The sequence below is a fragment of the Indicator indicator genome, chromosome 14 (assembly GCF_027791375.1).
Source record: "Indicator indicator isolate 239-I01 chromosome 14, UM_Iind_1.1, whole genome shotgun sequence".
NCBI lineage: Eukaryota > Metazoa > Chordata > Aves > Piciformes > Indicatoridae > Indicator > Indicator indicator.
Genome location: NC_072023.1, coordinates 25,473,830 through 25,488,752, shown reverse-complemented (window position 1 = coordinate 25,488,752; position 14,923 = coordinate 25,473,830). Strand labels below are relative to the sequence as shown.

The window sequence follows — 14,923 nt, the reverse complement described above, 5'->3', positions numbered from 1 at the left end:
GGGGGTCAGGAAGGAAGGGACAGGGACAGCCTCTGCTCACTTGTGCCCTGGGATAGGACAAGAGGCAATGGATGTCAACTGCAGCAAAGGAGGTTCCACCTCAACATGAGGAAGAACTTCTTTACTGTGAGGGTCCCAGAGCCCTGGAGCAGGCTGCACAGAGAGGTTGTGGAGTCTCCTTCTCTGGAGCCTTCCCAGCCCTGTCTGGATGTGTTCCTGTGTGACCTGCACTGGATTCTATGGTCCTGCTCTGGCAGGGGGCTTGGACTGGAAGATCTCCAGAGGTCCCTTTCTACCCCTAAGATCCTCTGATCCTATGAGCTCTGGTGGTGGTGGCTGCAGGAAGAGGTGGCCTGGGGGACTTGTGGAGCTTGCCACAGCCAGCAGGTGTGCAAGGTGCCAGTGTGGGCAGTGCTGCTGTCAGGCAGTGAGTGAGGAGCCCTGCAGTGGGGGTCAGGTTGGTGTGACAACCCAGGCAGCTCTCAAGGGGCCCAGGGGGATGCAGGGGGCTCCCAGCATGGCCTACCTGGCCCAGGAGGAGGCCAGGGCAAGGTTCTGCCTTGCTGTCCTGCTGTCCTTCTCCCTTGGTGCCACCATGGTGTACCCAGAGATGCTGGGGTGGCTACAGACAGGGATGGTGCAGAGCTCAAGATAAGTTCTTTCCATCTGTAGCTGCTGGCTGTGGCACCTCTAGCCCTGTGTGGTGGGCACACCCTGGCAGAGGTGCTCACACCCTGCCTCGGAGAGGGCAGAGAGCTGTGGGCTGGAGCTGCCTGGGGGCTGCCTGGCCAAAGGCTCTCTTTCCTGTAGCCTGGGAAAAGGCAGTGGTGCAGTGACCAGGAGCTGCTATTCCAGCTGGCATTCCCACCAGCTCCTGGCACATCCCTGATGGCCAGCCCACTTCAGCTGTGCTTGCAGTCCCTCTACCCACATCCTATCCCCAGGGAGAGAGGTTTCTGGGATGTAGTCAGGGCTATGATGAGCACTAAACATGACATGCTGAGGCTCAAGTATCTATTTAAAATATGTCATATATTTTCTGTAACAGCAAATGTGGGCTTACAGAAGAAATGGGAAATGAATCAGGTTTGTTACTGAGAGAAGTGTGGAGTTTCATTACAATTGCAATAGTTCTGGAGTTAACAAATACCCTCTGCCTGTTTTCAAAAGGCAGCAGATCTGAGCCCACAAATTACTTTCTTGAAGATGTGACAAACAGGTTGAAAATATAAATTAAAGTAGAAGTAGACCCAGTGGAAGTAACTGGGACAAGCAGCACAGCTTCCAGAAAGGAGGCAAACCTATAACCTGTCTTGTCAGCTGTAGTTCTTTGAAAGTGTGAGTAAATCAGGAGGTAAGGGACAAAGGGTGACCTACTGCTTTGCTGAAAGCCTGGAAAGGGGTCTTTACAGGAGTCCCTTTCAAGAAGTTCTGGTTGAAGAGTGAAGCATGAAGCATTAGCACAGATCCCAAAGGAAAGGGAAAGAAAAGAAAAAAGAGGGATTTTTAGACAGAAAACGTCATCTGTATGAGTCCCATGGTTTCCCATCTGGACTTGTGCTGGCTACCATATTCAGAATAGGCTGGCAAAAGAAGAAGGTGAGATGGGACAGCAATGTGCCCTTGTGGCCAAGAGAGCCAATGGGATCCTGGGGTGCAGCAAGAAAAGTGTGGCCAGCAGGGCTGGGGAGGTTCTTCTCCTCCTCTACTCTGCCCTGCTGAGACCACAGCTGCAATCCTGTGTCCAGTTTGGGGCTCCCCAGTTCAAGAGAGACAGAGACCTGCTGGAGAGAGTCCAATGGAGAGCCATGAGGATGCTTAGGGGACTTGAGCATCTCCCCTGTGAAGAGAGACTGAGAGCCCTGGGGCTGTTTAGTCTGGAGAAGAGAAGGCTGAGAGGGGATCTGATCAGTGCCTATAAATATGTGAGGGGTGGGTGTCAAGGGGAGGGGGCCAGGCTCTTTTGGGTGGTGCACAGCAATAAGACAAGGACCAATAGATAGAAACTTGAACGTAGAAGGTTTCACCTCAAGATGAGGAGAAACTTCTTTGGTGTGAGGATGACAGAGCCCTGGAGCAGGCTGCCCAGAGAGGTTGTGGAGTCTCCTCTGGAGACTTTCCAACCCCACCTGGATGCTTCCTGTGCAGACTGCCCTGGATGATCCTGCTTTGGCAGGGGGGTTGGACTGGGTGATCTCTAGAGGTCCCATCAACCTCTCATGCTCTGTGATTCTGTGATGGTGAATTCTGCAGGTGCTATACAGTAAGAGAATGAGAACTGTTGAAATTCACAAAGCAAAATGAATCACCCAACAGGGTGGCACCAGGGAGGCGATGCAAACAGATGTAGAGGGGGGCATAGTGCAAGGAATAACCAAGCTCTTTGTTAGGGAAAAAGTGACCTACCTGGCAATTAAATATTCCAGTAAAAGTGCTCCTTCAGTTATGTGGTGTGCCAGGAAAAAAAAAAAACAACAACAACAAAACAAACAAAAAAAAACCACACCAAAGAACCCCAGAACAAACACAAACCCCAAGCTAACCAAACAAAAAAAAATGCCCAACAACAACAAAAAGCAACCCCAAGAAAACTTCAAAACTTAGGGAGGACAATACTGTCAGTTAGTATTGGCTGCCTTCCCTGGAGGCTGGTTTATCCTGCTGCATGTTGAGGAGGAATTGGTAGCCTTGGGAATTGCTAATTTCTCTTCTGACCCCCATGACATTTTCAGAGGTGCTTCACTGAGTCCTGTGGCACTTGGCCATAGATTAAAGAACCCTTTAAGCTACCACCTTCACTGTTTGTCCTCTGCACCACCCTCCTCAGTTCTGTCTCTTGATTTTTCCTGCATCTTCTGGATTTCCCCCCCCCCCCCAAAAGCTTTCCTCTGAAAGATCTGACTGGCAGAAACTTGGCATTGCAGTGGGTTGGGGTAAATGAGAAACATGCCTCCAAGATCAAGTATTTTGGCAGGCACCAGAGCTGTCATCTCTCCAGCTGTCACCTCCCCTGACCTCAGAGAGTTCACCACTACTTTTCTTCTGATTTCTTTATCTTCTTCCAGTTCCTGCTTTTATTTCCTGGTGGCAGCATGAAATGTTAAACCCTAGAGGGCATTCAGGATAGCAGCAGCATTAAAGCAACACCCTGGGTTTCATAGTCTTGCTGTCTGGATGTTGCTGCCTGGGATCACTTGCTGCTGAGTGGCCTTTCCTGCCCCATCACACTTTGTTCCCTAAGTTCATCCCTAACATAATACCAAAAAAAAAAAAAAAAAACACCAAAACAATCCTTCCCACCTGGATTTTTGTGGGGATTTCCTCTTTCTGCAGAGCTTACCTAGTTCACAGCCCTCCCTCCCTGCCTCGTACCAGGCAGCAGGACCAGCAAGAGTGGCTCAGCTCCCTGGGTCAGTGTTCCAGCCCCTCAGTAGGGAGAAGGGTCTGCACACATGCTGCCTGTTCTGCTCCACCAGTCAGGGTGGGAGAGAGCTTATTGGAAGCCAAAGGAGTGAGGCTGCATTCCCAAGCCACCTGCAACATGGAGCCATGCAGGCTGTGATGGCTCCAGCACAAGCAGGACCCACAGGCAGCCCCAATTCCCTGGGGAAGGCAGCCAGGGAGCTTCCAGAGAAGGACCATGAGGATGAGCAGAGGGCTGGAGCTCCTCTGCTGTGAGGACACTCTGAGAGAGTTGGGGTTGTTCAGTCTGGAGAGGAGAAGGCTCCAAGGAGACCTTCTTGTGGCCTTCCAGTATCTGAAGGGGGCTCCAAGAAAGCTGGGGAGGGACTTTTTAGGGTGTCAGGGAGTGATAGGACTGGGGGGAATGGACCAAACCTAGAGGAGGGAAGATTTAGATTAGACATTAGGAAGAAATTCCTCCCCATGAGGGTGGTGAGTCACTGGAACAGGTTACCCAGGGGGGTGGTGGAAGCCTCATCCCTGGAAGTTTTTAAGGTCAGGCTGGATGTGGCTGTGAGCAACCTGATGTAGTGGAAAGTGTCCTTGACCAATGCAGGGGGGTTGGAACTGGATGATCCTTGAGGTGCCTTCCAGTCCTGACAATTCTGTGATGCTGTGTGTCTATGATAGCCAAACCACCTGCTAGTGCAAGCTAAGAGTAGTGGAGAAGTGCCAAAGTGCCTGAGTCCCTACAGTCCTCAGCAAGCAGCTGGTGTCAGAGACCCTCTTCAGGGACTCTAAGATGTTTTGCTCCATCCCACTGCTCAGTCTCTTAGAGCTGTGGTGCTTTGCAGTGTGGTCAGCCTGCTGCCTGCCTAGGGCTGCTTGCTGCTCACACCTCCTTCCCTGGGTGACCACACTGGCAATCAGAGTGGCTTTACACAGCACCGAGGTAAAGACTGCCTGCCTCAGGTTCTGCTCTCCTCTGCCCTTGGCATGGGGGAGCAGGATGGAGGACTGGCTCTAATAATCTCTGCCTGAATGCAGAGGAAGCTTACCAGCAGCAAGAAGCCACCACAGAAGAAAGAGGCACTCAGGATTTTAATGAGTGAAGAGCTGGGAGCTCCCTCCAGGATAACTCCTGGAGGAATAGATAATCTCTTAATTCAAGCTAATCTCCCCATCCAGACTCATCATGGAGGGAGCAGAGTTAATAGCCAGAGCCAGGAGAAGGGAGGGAGGGATGGAGGAAGAGGACCCTGTGGTCTAGGGCAGGAGAAGAAGGGAAAGTAAGTGGCAGGCTGAGGCTGTGCTCCATCAGGGCTGCTCTGCAGTATGTTTCTGCTGATGTTTGCAGCCCTGACCCCAGGCCTGCTCCTGAATTTTTAGCTGCCTTTGCTTGCCAGCAGATCACAGGTCCTGAGCTCCTTCTGCCTGCTGCATCCAGATGTCCCCTCAGTCACTAAACCTCTTTTTCTAGGACTGCTGCCTTCTCCCTGAGGCATCTTGCAGGGTAGTCTGCAAGCTCTGCCCAGGTGGGGCTCCAGGGACAGGGTGCAGGCTGGCAGCTAAAAGACCAAGATGCCCCAGGGGCAGGGCAGAGCTTGGGGAGAAGCAAGAGCTGGCTCTGTTTGAGTGTGGTGGGTTCAAAATTCCTCCCTCCAACATTAACTTTGCCAGACCAGCTCAGCTGGAAGTAAATGGAAGCTGTATTTACAAGCAAAACTACAATCTCCAATGGAATTCAATGGATATGTACAAATACACAATATTTACAGGGATTTATAATTAATGAACAGCACAAGGAGCCTCCTGGCCAAAGACCAGGGTACCTGCAACAGCTTCTCCCTTCCCTGCCGCCTCCCCTACCCCCCTGAACACAAGGGACAAGAGACAGAAGCATAGAAGTTAATACCAGTCACAACAATGCAGCCAAGGTCAAGCAGAAGTAAGTTAGTCTCTCCCAGAGCAGAGAAGTGAGAGAAGAAAGATTGTTTTGGGAACCAAATCTTATGGTAGACATCTCTTCAATGGGATTGTTTAGAGTAATCATTATTTTCCTTTTCACACCCAGTAGTGATTTATTTACATTTTACTACTTTCTGTTCAAGACCTGTGAAAAATTTTAAAGGCATAGCTTAAAACTACCACAACCCACCCCTGCTAAACAATGTCATTGCTTGCTAAAACTATCCATCTAATCTGAAACAAGAGCTACCACAATGAGAAAATAAAGTTCATAGTCCTTTCCAGCTATCTCAGATGTAGGTGATTCAGAAGTTCAAGAAGGAGGAAATGAGTTTGTGTCCTTGCACACTCACCCAAAGCCTGGCCCAGCTGAGGGAAAGCTATTCTGCAGCTTTTGTGGGTACCAGAAGTGCAGACTGCACAGGGAGCCAGCAAAGCAGGGCTGCATATGTCTGTGGGCAGGGATGTACCTTGTGAGCCATGTGTGTGCTCTGCCCTGTGCACAGCCTGCATGTGTACCCTGTACCCCTCAGATGCAGGGGGATATGCTGCAGCACATGGCATGCAGGGTGCCAGAAGTGATGCTTTGTGCTGTGAACCTCTCAAATGGCAAGGGCCTGTGGAAACCTGCCCACAGCTTGGAATTAGGAGAAGCACAGCAAAGGGATACCTGGGAGAGCAGCAGCCAGGCATGGAGGAAGCACATTGCAATGAGAGCTGCTTTGCAGAGCACTGTTTCAGGACAGGACCACTCTGGTTTCTGCCAAGTGACGCTTTCCTGTGTTACTGCAGCACAGGGTATATAGAACAGCACTGACCTTTGAAGGCCAATCACATCCTGGGCTGCATCCAAAGCATTGCCAGCAGATCCAAAGAGGTGGTTCTACCACTTTGCTCTGGTGAGACCTCACCTGGAGTACTGTGTGCAGGTCTGGAGCCCTCAACACAGGAAGGACATGGACCTGATGGAGAGGGTCCAGAGGAAGGCCATGAAAATGATCAGGGGGTTGGAGCAGCTCTGCTATGAGGACAGGCTGAGGGAGCTGGGGGTGTTCAGCCTGGAGAAGAGAAGGCTCTGGGGAGACCTAATAGCAACCTTCCAGTATCTGAAGGGTCCTACAGGAAGGCTGCAGAGAGACTGTTTGCAAAGGCCTGCAGGGACAGGACCAGGGACAATGGCTGCAGACTAGAGCAGAGCAGATATAGATTGGGTGTGGGGAACAAGTTCTGCACCATGAGGATGGTGGAACACTGGCACAGGTTGCCCAGGGTGGTGCTTGGGGCCCCATCCCTGGAGATATTCAAGATGAGGCTCAACAGGGCTCTGGGCAACCTGATCTGGTTGAGGATGTCCCTGCTGACTGCAGGGAGGTCTGGATGAGCTTTGGAAGTCCCTTTCAGCCTGGACCATTCTATGATTCTATCCAGTTCAGTATTAAAGGCCAGTTTGCTGATGCCCACCCAAACACATTCCCCAGGCTCAGTTTCAGTTACACTAATAGCTCCTCACACCTGCACCTATAGGAACTGCACCCTGCCTGCAGAAATTTGGTCAGACATCAGCACCTCTGCACAGGGCAAGTCCCATTTACAGTCCTGCAGCAGCCCTTGCCACACCAGCTACAGCTTGCACTGCATTAAATCCCTCTGCCTGGCCGCCTGCTGGGGCTGCAGGCTGGTATTAACTGGAAGCAGCTGGCCTCCTCACATCCCTAATCAGATTGAAAGAGCACAGGGGGTGAAAGAAAGTTAGTGCTTGCTCAGACACATCTGAGTCTGTCTGAGATGATTACAGCCCAAACAGGGTGTTGGAGATATACATCCCTTTATATGCAGTGAAATGCCTTCTAAAGCCTGTTGGGAAGAGGCTCACAACGATGCAACACTACTGTGAGATGCTTACCATAGGCTTTTAGGTAAATCTGCCTTAGGGTTTGGGTTTGGTTTGCTTTTTTTTTTTTTTTGTTTTTTTTTTTTTTTTTTTTTTTGTTTTTTTTTTGTTTTGTAGTGGCAATGCCCCACTCAAATAAATGAAGTCATTTGTCACCTGCTAATACATGCTAGGGTGCAGCCTGTGCCACAGCTTACATAGTATGGAATCTAAAGGGATGGGCTGGATTTGTATTGTGTTGTTTGGGTTATTGCCTGCTCAGGGCTTGTACAGCATTGAGCTCTAAAAATGCTTTTGCTACCTAACTAAATCTGTGTGGTGCACTGTATGGTGCTTCCTGGGTCAGCTCCCCCAGGGCAGCAGGAGAGCAGCTCTCCAAAGGCACTGCAGCCATGGGACAGGACAGCAGCTCTCCAAAGGCACTGCAGCCATGGGGCAGGACAGCAGCTCTCCAAAGGCACTGCAGCCATGGGGCAGGACAGCAGCTCTCCAAAGGCACTGCAGCCATGGGACAGGACAGCAGCTCTCCAAAGGCACTGCAGCCATGGGGCAGGACAGCAGCTCTCCAAAGGCACTGCAGCCATGGGACAGGACAGCAGCTCTCCAAAGGCACTGCAGCCATGGGGCAGGACAGCAGCTCTCCAAAGGCACAGCTCCACAGGCCAGCTCAAGGTCCCAATGAATCAACCTGCCTAGATGCCTGCAGCCTGAGTTTGCCTGTCTCTGTCACAAGCTGCAGGGACAAACGTGGGCTAAATGATTTCCTAGCGCAGGGAGGATGGTGCAGGATGCCCAGCTGGCAACAGGGGAAGTCCTCCCTCAAGCTTTCCAGCCAGCCAAAGGACACAGCTCAGTACTGCCTTCTTGTAAAACAGGCCTCCAGACAGGCTGGATCACATGGAGCTACCCAGCATTTGGATATTTTACTGCTGATAGTTTATTTATTTGTTTTTTCTCCCCCTTTCTTCTTCTTGCAGACTGGAAAATTTTTTGGTGCAGTGGATGGCTCAGTGATGACCCAGCTGCTAAACATGGGCATGTTCAGGAGGTAAGTGGGGGATCTCCAGGCTGTACTTCACTTTGTTCAGGTGGTATGTGGGGCAGTGCAAATTGGTCCCCATGAGCAGCACTTGAGTAGGAGAAAGGCCACATGTGATCAATGAGACTCTGTTTCCTCAGCTACCTGCCTCTTTGCTGCCTTGCTCTGCCATCCTCACCACACACCCTGTTTCTCCTCATCTCCTGCTCTCCCACCCCCTGCAAAGCACTGAGACAGACAGTAATTCCTGATCTCCTCTCCTCTACTCTGCAAGGCAAAACTTACCACAGCAGGAGCTGTAACATCCTGATTTGTCCCACCAGCATCTGCTTGCCACTGCTACTGTCCCCTTTGTGACAGAGGACACTGGTGGCAACAGAAGCAGCATCCATACTGGCATGTCTGGGGGGGTTTGTGTGCCAGTCCTCCTGCACTGAAGAGGTGAAAGCCCTTGTCCTTAGAGCTGCTGATGAGTTGAGCTGGTGAGACATCACCTGGCCCTGGTGAGACCTCACCTGCAATATTGCAGCCAGTTCTGGGCTCCCCAGTTCAAGGGGGACAGGGATCTGCTGGAGAGAGTCCAAGGGAGGGCTACAAGGATGCTGAAGGGACTGGAGCACTGCCTGGGGAGGAGAGGCTGAGAGCCCTGGGGGTGTTTAGTCTGGAGAGGAGAAGACTGAGAGGGGATCTGATCAATGTCTATCAATAGCTAAGGGCTGGGGGTCAGGAAGGAAGGGACAGGGACAGCCTCTGCTCACTTGTGCCCTGGGATAGGACTAGGGACAATGGATGGAAACTACAGCACAGGAGGTTCCACCTCAACATGAGGAGGAACTTCTTTACTGTGAGGGTCACAGATCCCTGGAGCAGGCTGTCCAAAGAGGTTATGGAGTCTCCTTGTCTGGAGCCTTTCCAGCCCTGTCTGGATGTGTTCCTGTGTGACCTGTGATGGATTCTATGGTCCTGCTCTGGCAGGGGGGTTAGACTCAATAACATTTGGAGGTCCCTTCCAACCCCTAACATCCTGTGATGCTGTGATCTATGTGGCCAGAAAGCAGCAGGCCCTCTTGTCTTTTCCAGGGCAAGATGCTATGGAAAACACTTCTTGGCATTTTGGCTATAAACTGCTTCAGCTCTTCCTCTTACCCCTCGAGAAGCCTTTCTCTGAGTGGCTGGCTGACTGCCCCCCACTCCCACACGTGGCACTGCAGCTGGCTGAGCACATTTCTGTGCCTCCTAAGATCCCTCTCTTTAACTCCACTACTCAGCCCATGTCAAAAGAGAGTTCAGAGTTCCAGTGGCTTGAAAACAGGAACTAGGAGGATCTGAGCTTGTTACAATTTTAATTCTCCTGCTTCAGCTCCTGAAATTAGGGAAATATTTCCTTCTATGCTGACACAGTCACATTAACCCAGAGGCTGCATTTCCCGCTTTGCAAGACTGGCCAGAGAACCACGGCTGGTGCAAGCAGGCTGCCACTTTCCTCCTTCTGTACAGGACATTTTTAGGAAAGGCTGATGTGTGTGTGTGTGTCCCCTGAAGAATCTGCTCTGCTTGCTCCTGACTGCTTGCTTGTTTTGGTTTGGTTGCAGGGTGACCATGTATGATTACCAGGCAATGTGCAAAGTCCCCTACCACCACCACAACAGCGGTGCCCGGCCCCTGCTCAGCGTACGTATGGCAGCCATGCAGCCCTCCCGGGGCTTGGCTGCATGGACATCTCCAACACCTTGAGCCAGCACCTGCCCCAGAAGAGCTTAGCAGATGTTGTGAAAGGGAATGGTCAATTACCCTCACACTAATAATAAACACTATGGCAAACGGGTATTTGTAAAAACATTAGTAACCCTTGCTTAATGAAAATTGCCCAACTCCTTAACTAGGATCCTTGTACACTTGGAATATCCATTTCCAACAGGATTGTGCAGGCTTGGGGCAAAATGCAAATCAGGAGGCAATAACTTGGAAAGAACAGGTCCCCAAGAGCAGGTAGTGCTCAGTTACAGCAGGGGGAGGTTCGATAAGAACTGTTAAACCCAAAGGGCAGTGAATTAGTTACTCACAGCTGGTTTTACCCATACAGGGATGCTGCTGCTGCTGCTGTGTTAGCTTTGGGGGGCTCTCGTAGGGCACAGCACAGCAGATTGCTGGCAGGAAAGGTTCCCTGCCTGGTCCCAGGCTGGTCTGGATGCAGCAGACGGCAGGCAGTTAACGACGCTCTTGGTGCCGGGCGCTGGCTTGGTTCCTGGGGAAACTGAGGCACAGCACGAAGCTGGGGGCAAGGGGAAGCAGGCTGGGTAGATCTGGCTTCTAGGCTCCTGGCTGCTCCGGCTTGCTGGGTATGGCTCCTGGCTTTATCCCAGGCTCTGGACCAGGCACTTGAGGCAGGGCAGCAACTGAGGCAGCAACTCGAGGCAGCTGCTATGAGATGGGTCCAAGTAGGTTTGAAAGCAATGTTGGAAGCAAGGTGTGCTGGTTTGAGGCCAGCCAGAACATCTCTTGCCCCAAAAGGGACAAAAGAATGACACACGCAAACAGATTGGAGAGTGATGGAAAGTTTAAATGGAAAAGCAATTGGTGAAGCTACAGAGAACTACAAACTACAAAGCATAGTGGAAAAGAACATCCTAAAGCATACAGAACCCCCTCACAGAATTCCCAAAAGCTTCCCAATCCTCCCTTCCTCCCACCTGAGGGTCTACCCAATCCCTCAGGGCTCTTCCTTCCCCCCCCTCCCACTGCTAGGCAAGTCTCAGGCTGGCCAGGTCTGAGACTGCCCCCCCCCCCCCTCCATTCTCCTCCTGGCATTAGGCCTAGTCAGGCCTAAGAGGCCTGAGATACCCCCCCCCGGCATTACCCGATAAGAGAGGACATCTCCCAGGGGAGCAGAGAGGGAAGAAAGAGGAAGAGAATGACTCTGCAGATGGCCTTATAGGGTGCAGGATTTATGGGTAGAAATATGCCGTTTCCTGTGTCCACCCCTATTGGGCGGGCACCCAGGACACCAGAGGTGTATCTCATGCAGCAGTGGCAGGGGGCACCCAGCCTAAACTGCCACATCCCACCCCTTATTTCATACCCATAATTCCTGCACCCAAAACATATCATCAGATCAGAGACAATTCTTAGATGACATGTCTGGCAAAGTCCAGGTCCTCATCTGGGCATCCTTCCGAAGAGTCTCTCCCTCGGGCTCAGGTAACAGTTCAGTCCAGCTCTTCTCCCTCATCCTGTGGAACCTCCCATCGACGCAGAGTTCATTCTTCTGCACGGTGAACTCTTCATGGATCCGATGGACATCCTGGCCACCTGGAAACAACCTCACAACTTCTCAGTCAAACATCAATCTCCATCCACCAAAGTGACATGTTTCCACCCCTTGGGGCAATCGAGTCAGAGCAATCAGGCTCCTCGACTCAACTCCTTCCACCCCTTGCAGGCAACAGCACGCTGAGACTTTCCAAAGCTGCACGGACCTTTCCCAAGCCCAGTGCTGACCGCTTCCAGCCGCGGCCCGAGGCTAATACGGATGCACACCACGCGCAGGCACACCGCTCCCCCTGAGCGTACGCATGCCGAGGCACGGAGGCATCCGGCTACACAGCCCTCCCCCGGAGAGGGAGTGGCTGCACTGCAACCCACCGAGAAGAGAGGCGGAGCCAGGTGCTAGGCGCCATTTTCGGAGCGCGTCCGAAAACCAGGGGAGAGATAACAGCGAGAGCCGCCGTCACCTCTGCAGCTGCGGTACAGATCCAAACCGCCGCTACCCCTCGGGCCACAAGAGCGGCTTTTCCAGCCAAAGCTACCGTTGCTCCCTGGGTCCTCGGAAGCAGCTTTTGAACTGGAGCCACCGCTCGCCTTCTTGATTACGGGAGCCACCGCTCACCGCCCCGCTGCGGCTAGCCCCCACCGCCGCGGGACAAGCCGACCCTGGTCTGCTTCCGACTGTCCCTCCCCCTTCCTTGACTCCGCGCCGCTCTGCTCGCCGCTGGCACCGCGGGGAGCAAAAGGGAAAGGGACAGGCACCGCATTCTTAAGCTTTTCCCCCGAAGCAAATGGCTACAAAATCACCGCTGCCACTTGGAAGGGCAGATGGGATTCTACGCCACCGCTATGCACCAGGGCGTCCCCTCGGAACCCATAAAACGCTCACACGATCGCACCAGCACAAAGCCTTGAGCCCAGCCACCAAAACCAACAACGCCCAGATACCATTTTAACTTTTCCACCCCTGCACTTCTCCAAACCAATTTGCAGAGTTCCGCAGGAACCATCCTCTGCTACCAAAAATTCTGTGCTGGTTTGAGGCCAGCCAGAACATCTCTTGCCCCAAAAGGGACAAAAGAATGACACACGCAAACAGATTGGAGAGTGATGGAAAGTTTAAATGGAAAAGCAATTGGTGAAGCTACAGAGAACTACAAACTACAAAGCATAGTGGAAAAGAACATCCTAAAGCATACAGAACCCCCTCACAGAATTCCCAAAAGCTTCCCAATCCTCCCTTCCTCCCACCTGAGGGTCTACCCAATCCCTCAGGGCTCTTCCTTCCCCCCCCCGCCCACTGCTAGGCAAGTCTCAGGCTGGCCAGGTCTGAGACTGCCCCCCCCCCCCCTCCATTCTCCTCCTGGCATTAGGCCTAGTCAGGCCTAAGAGGCCTGAGATACCCCCCCCCGGCATTACCCGATAAGAGAGGACATCTCCCAGGGGAGCAGAGAGGGAAGAAAGAGGAAGAGAATGACTCTGCAGATGGCTTTATAGGGCGCAGGATTTATGGGTAGAAATATGCCGTTTCCTGTGTCCACCCCTATTGGGCGGGCACCCAGGACACCAGAGGTGTATCTCATGCAGCAGTGGCAGGGGGCACCCAGCCTAAACTGCCACACAAGGCAAGGCTTAAAGTAAGGTTTGAAGCAAGGTTTAAAGCAAGGCAAAGGTGACTACCCAGTCAACCTCTATATACATCTGGCCAGAGATCAATTGATCCAGTGGGGCACTGAAGCTAATGTGTAGCTGCCCAGTGGAAAGTGTTCTGCCAGGCTACAACCATAAAAGGACCTTGTATGTGGGGGAGCAGTGGTCAGCTTATGTGCTCTCACCTGCTTACCATCAGGCAGAGTCCTGTCCCCTTTGTTCCTTTTCCCACATTGCCCTGTCTTTCTGCAGGAAGGAGGGGAAAGAAAGGGACCTTGTCTAGACACCTTGAGGCCTGTCTGGGTTTGTACTGGGCCATGTCATGGCCCTACCATGACAGCAGATCTTTTCTCTCAAGTGATGGCAATGTCTGAACCCAAGCACAAATTCAGTAACCAGGAGAGAGGTGCTGGAACAGGTTGCCCAGGGAGGTGGTGGAAGCCTCATCCCTGGAGGTTTTTAAGGCCAGGCTGGATGAGGCTCTGAGCAACCTGATCTGGTGTGAGGTGTCCCTGGCCATGGCAGGGGGGTTGGAACTGGGTGATCCTTGAGGTCCCTTCCAACCCTGACAATGTTGTGATTCTCTGATCCTCTGTAAGATATCTGAGGCAGTGATAGACACTGACTGGTCTCCACTCTGGGTCTCTATTGGTGCATAAGATCTTGCTGAAAATTAGAAGGAGCAAGGAGAGGACAGGGTCTAGACTATGCCAGACTTCTCCTAAAAGCCAAGGAAGTAGCTAGCAGCTGAAATGAACAGAAATGCTTCTAAAGGGCATGGGTTGACTCAGTTGCACTGTCAGAGAACAGAGCATCTGGGAGAAAGCTCTCAGCCTTTCGGGGAAGCGTGAGTGGGCTTGGAGCAACAGAGAGCGAGCTTAAAGCTGCTGAGAAATGCTAACAAACTATCAGAGTGAAGAGTTTTGCCAGCAGCCAGATGCAACCTCTCTTCAGGCTGATACAAGCTAATTAGCTAATCCCACTCTGCCTTCCTAACCTGGCCTCAAAGAGGCAGAACTAAAGTCAACACTCAGGCCACTTCAGGCTAGTTGATGCAACCCTGAAGAGGGATATGTTTATTGCTGGCATGGCCAGGGGGGTGGTACTTTTTAGGGTGTCAGGCAGTGATAGGACTGGGGGGGAATGGAGCAGAACTAGAAATGGGTAGTTCAGATTGGATGTTAGGAAGAAATTTTTCCCCATGAGGGTGGTGAGACACTGGAACAGGTTGCCCAGGGAGGTGTTGGAAGCCTCACCCCTGGATGAGGCTCTGAGCAACCTGCTGCAGTGTGAGGTGTCCCTGCCCATGGCAGGGGAGTTGGAACTGGATGAAGCGTGTGGTCCCTTCCAACCCTGACTGATTCTATGATTCTATGATAATGGGACATTATCTTGTGTCCTGTGGCCACTGGATCTGGCTTGGGTCTGAGGATACAGGTGTGATGATGAGAGGGAGAGCTGAAAATCAGCCACGGGGTACCAGGAAGCAGAGAAGCCCTGCGCAGGCTCCTCTGCAGCTGGATTGTCCCTAGGACAATGCAGGGTTTCCAATTTGCAGCTGAAAAGCAGGAAGCTGATGGAAGTCATGCCATCTTGAGGAAAAGCTGGATGAAAGCACACAGTTAAGCATAATCAATCAATGGCAGATAATGCTAAATCCTGGGCAATGCTGTCACTTGTCCCAGAAACACCCCTTGCTATCAGAACAT

General features: G+C 52.0%; 1 protein-coding gene across 1 annotated transcript in view; it reads left to right on the top strand.

Moving 5' to 3' along the window:
* Window positions 1-14,923, top strand: part of CACNA2D4 (calcium voltage-gated channel auxiliary subunit alpha2delta 4) — a 205,158-nt gene that overhangs the window by 175,204 nt on the left and 15,031 nt on the right. Inside the window, exons 32-33 of the mRNA XM_054386414.1 lie at window positions 8,239-8,309; window positions 9,893-9,971. Of these exons, the coding sequence (XP_054242389.1) occupies window positions 8,239-8,309; window positions 9,893-9,971 (150 nt within the window). The remainder of the gene's footprint in view (window positions 1-8,238; window positions 8,310-9,892; window positions 9,972-14,923) is intronic.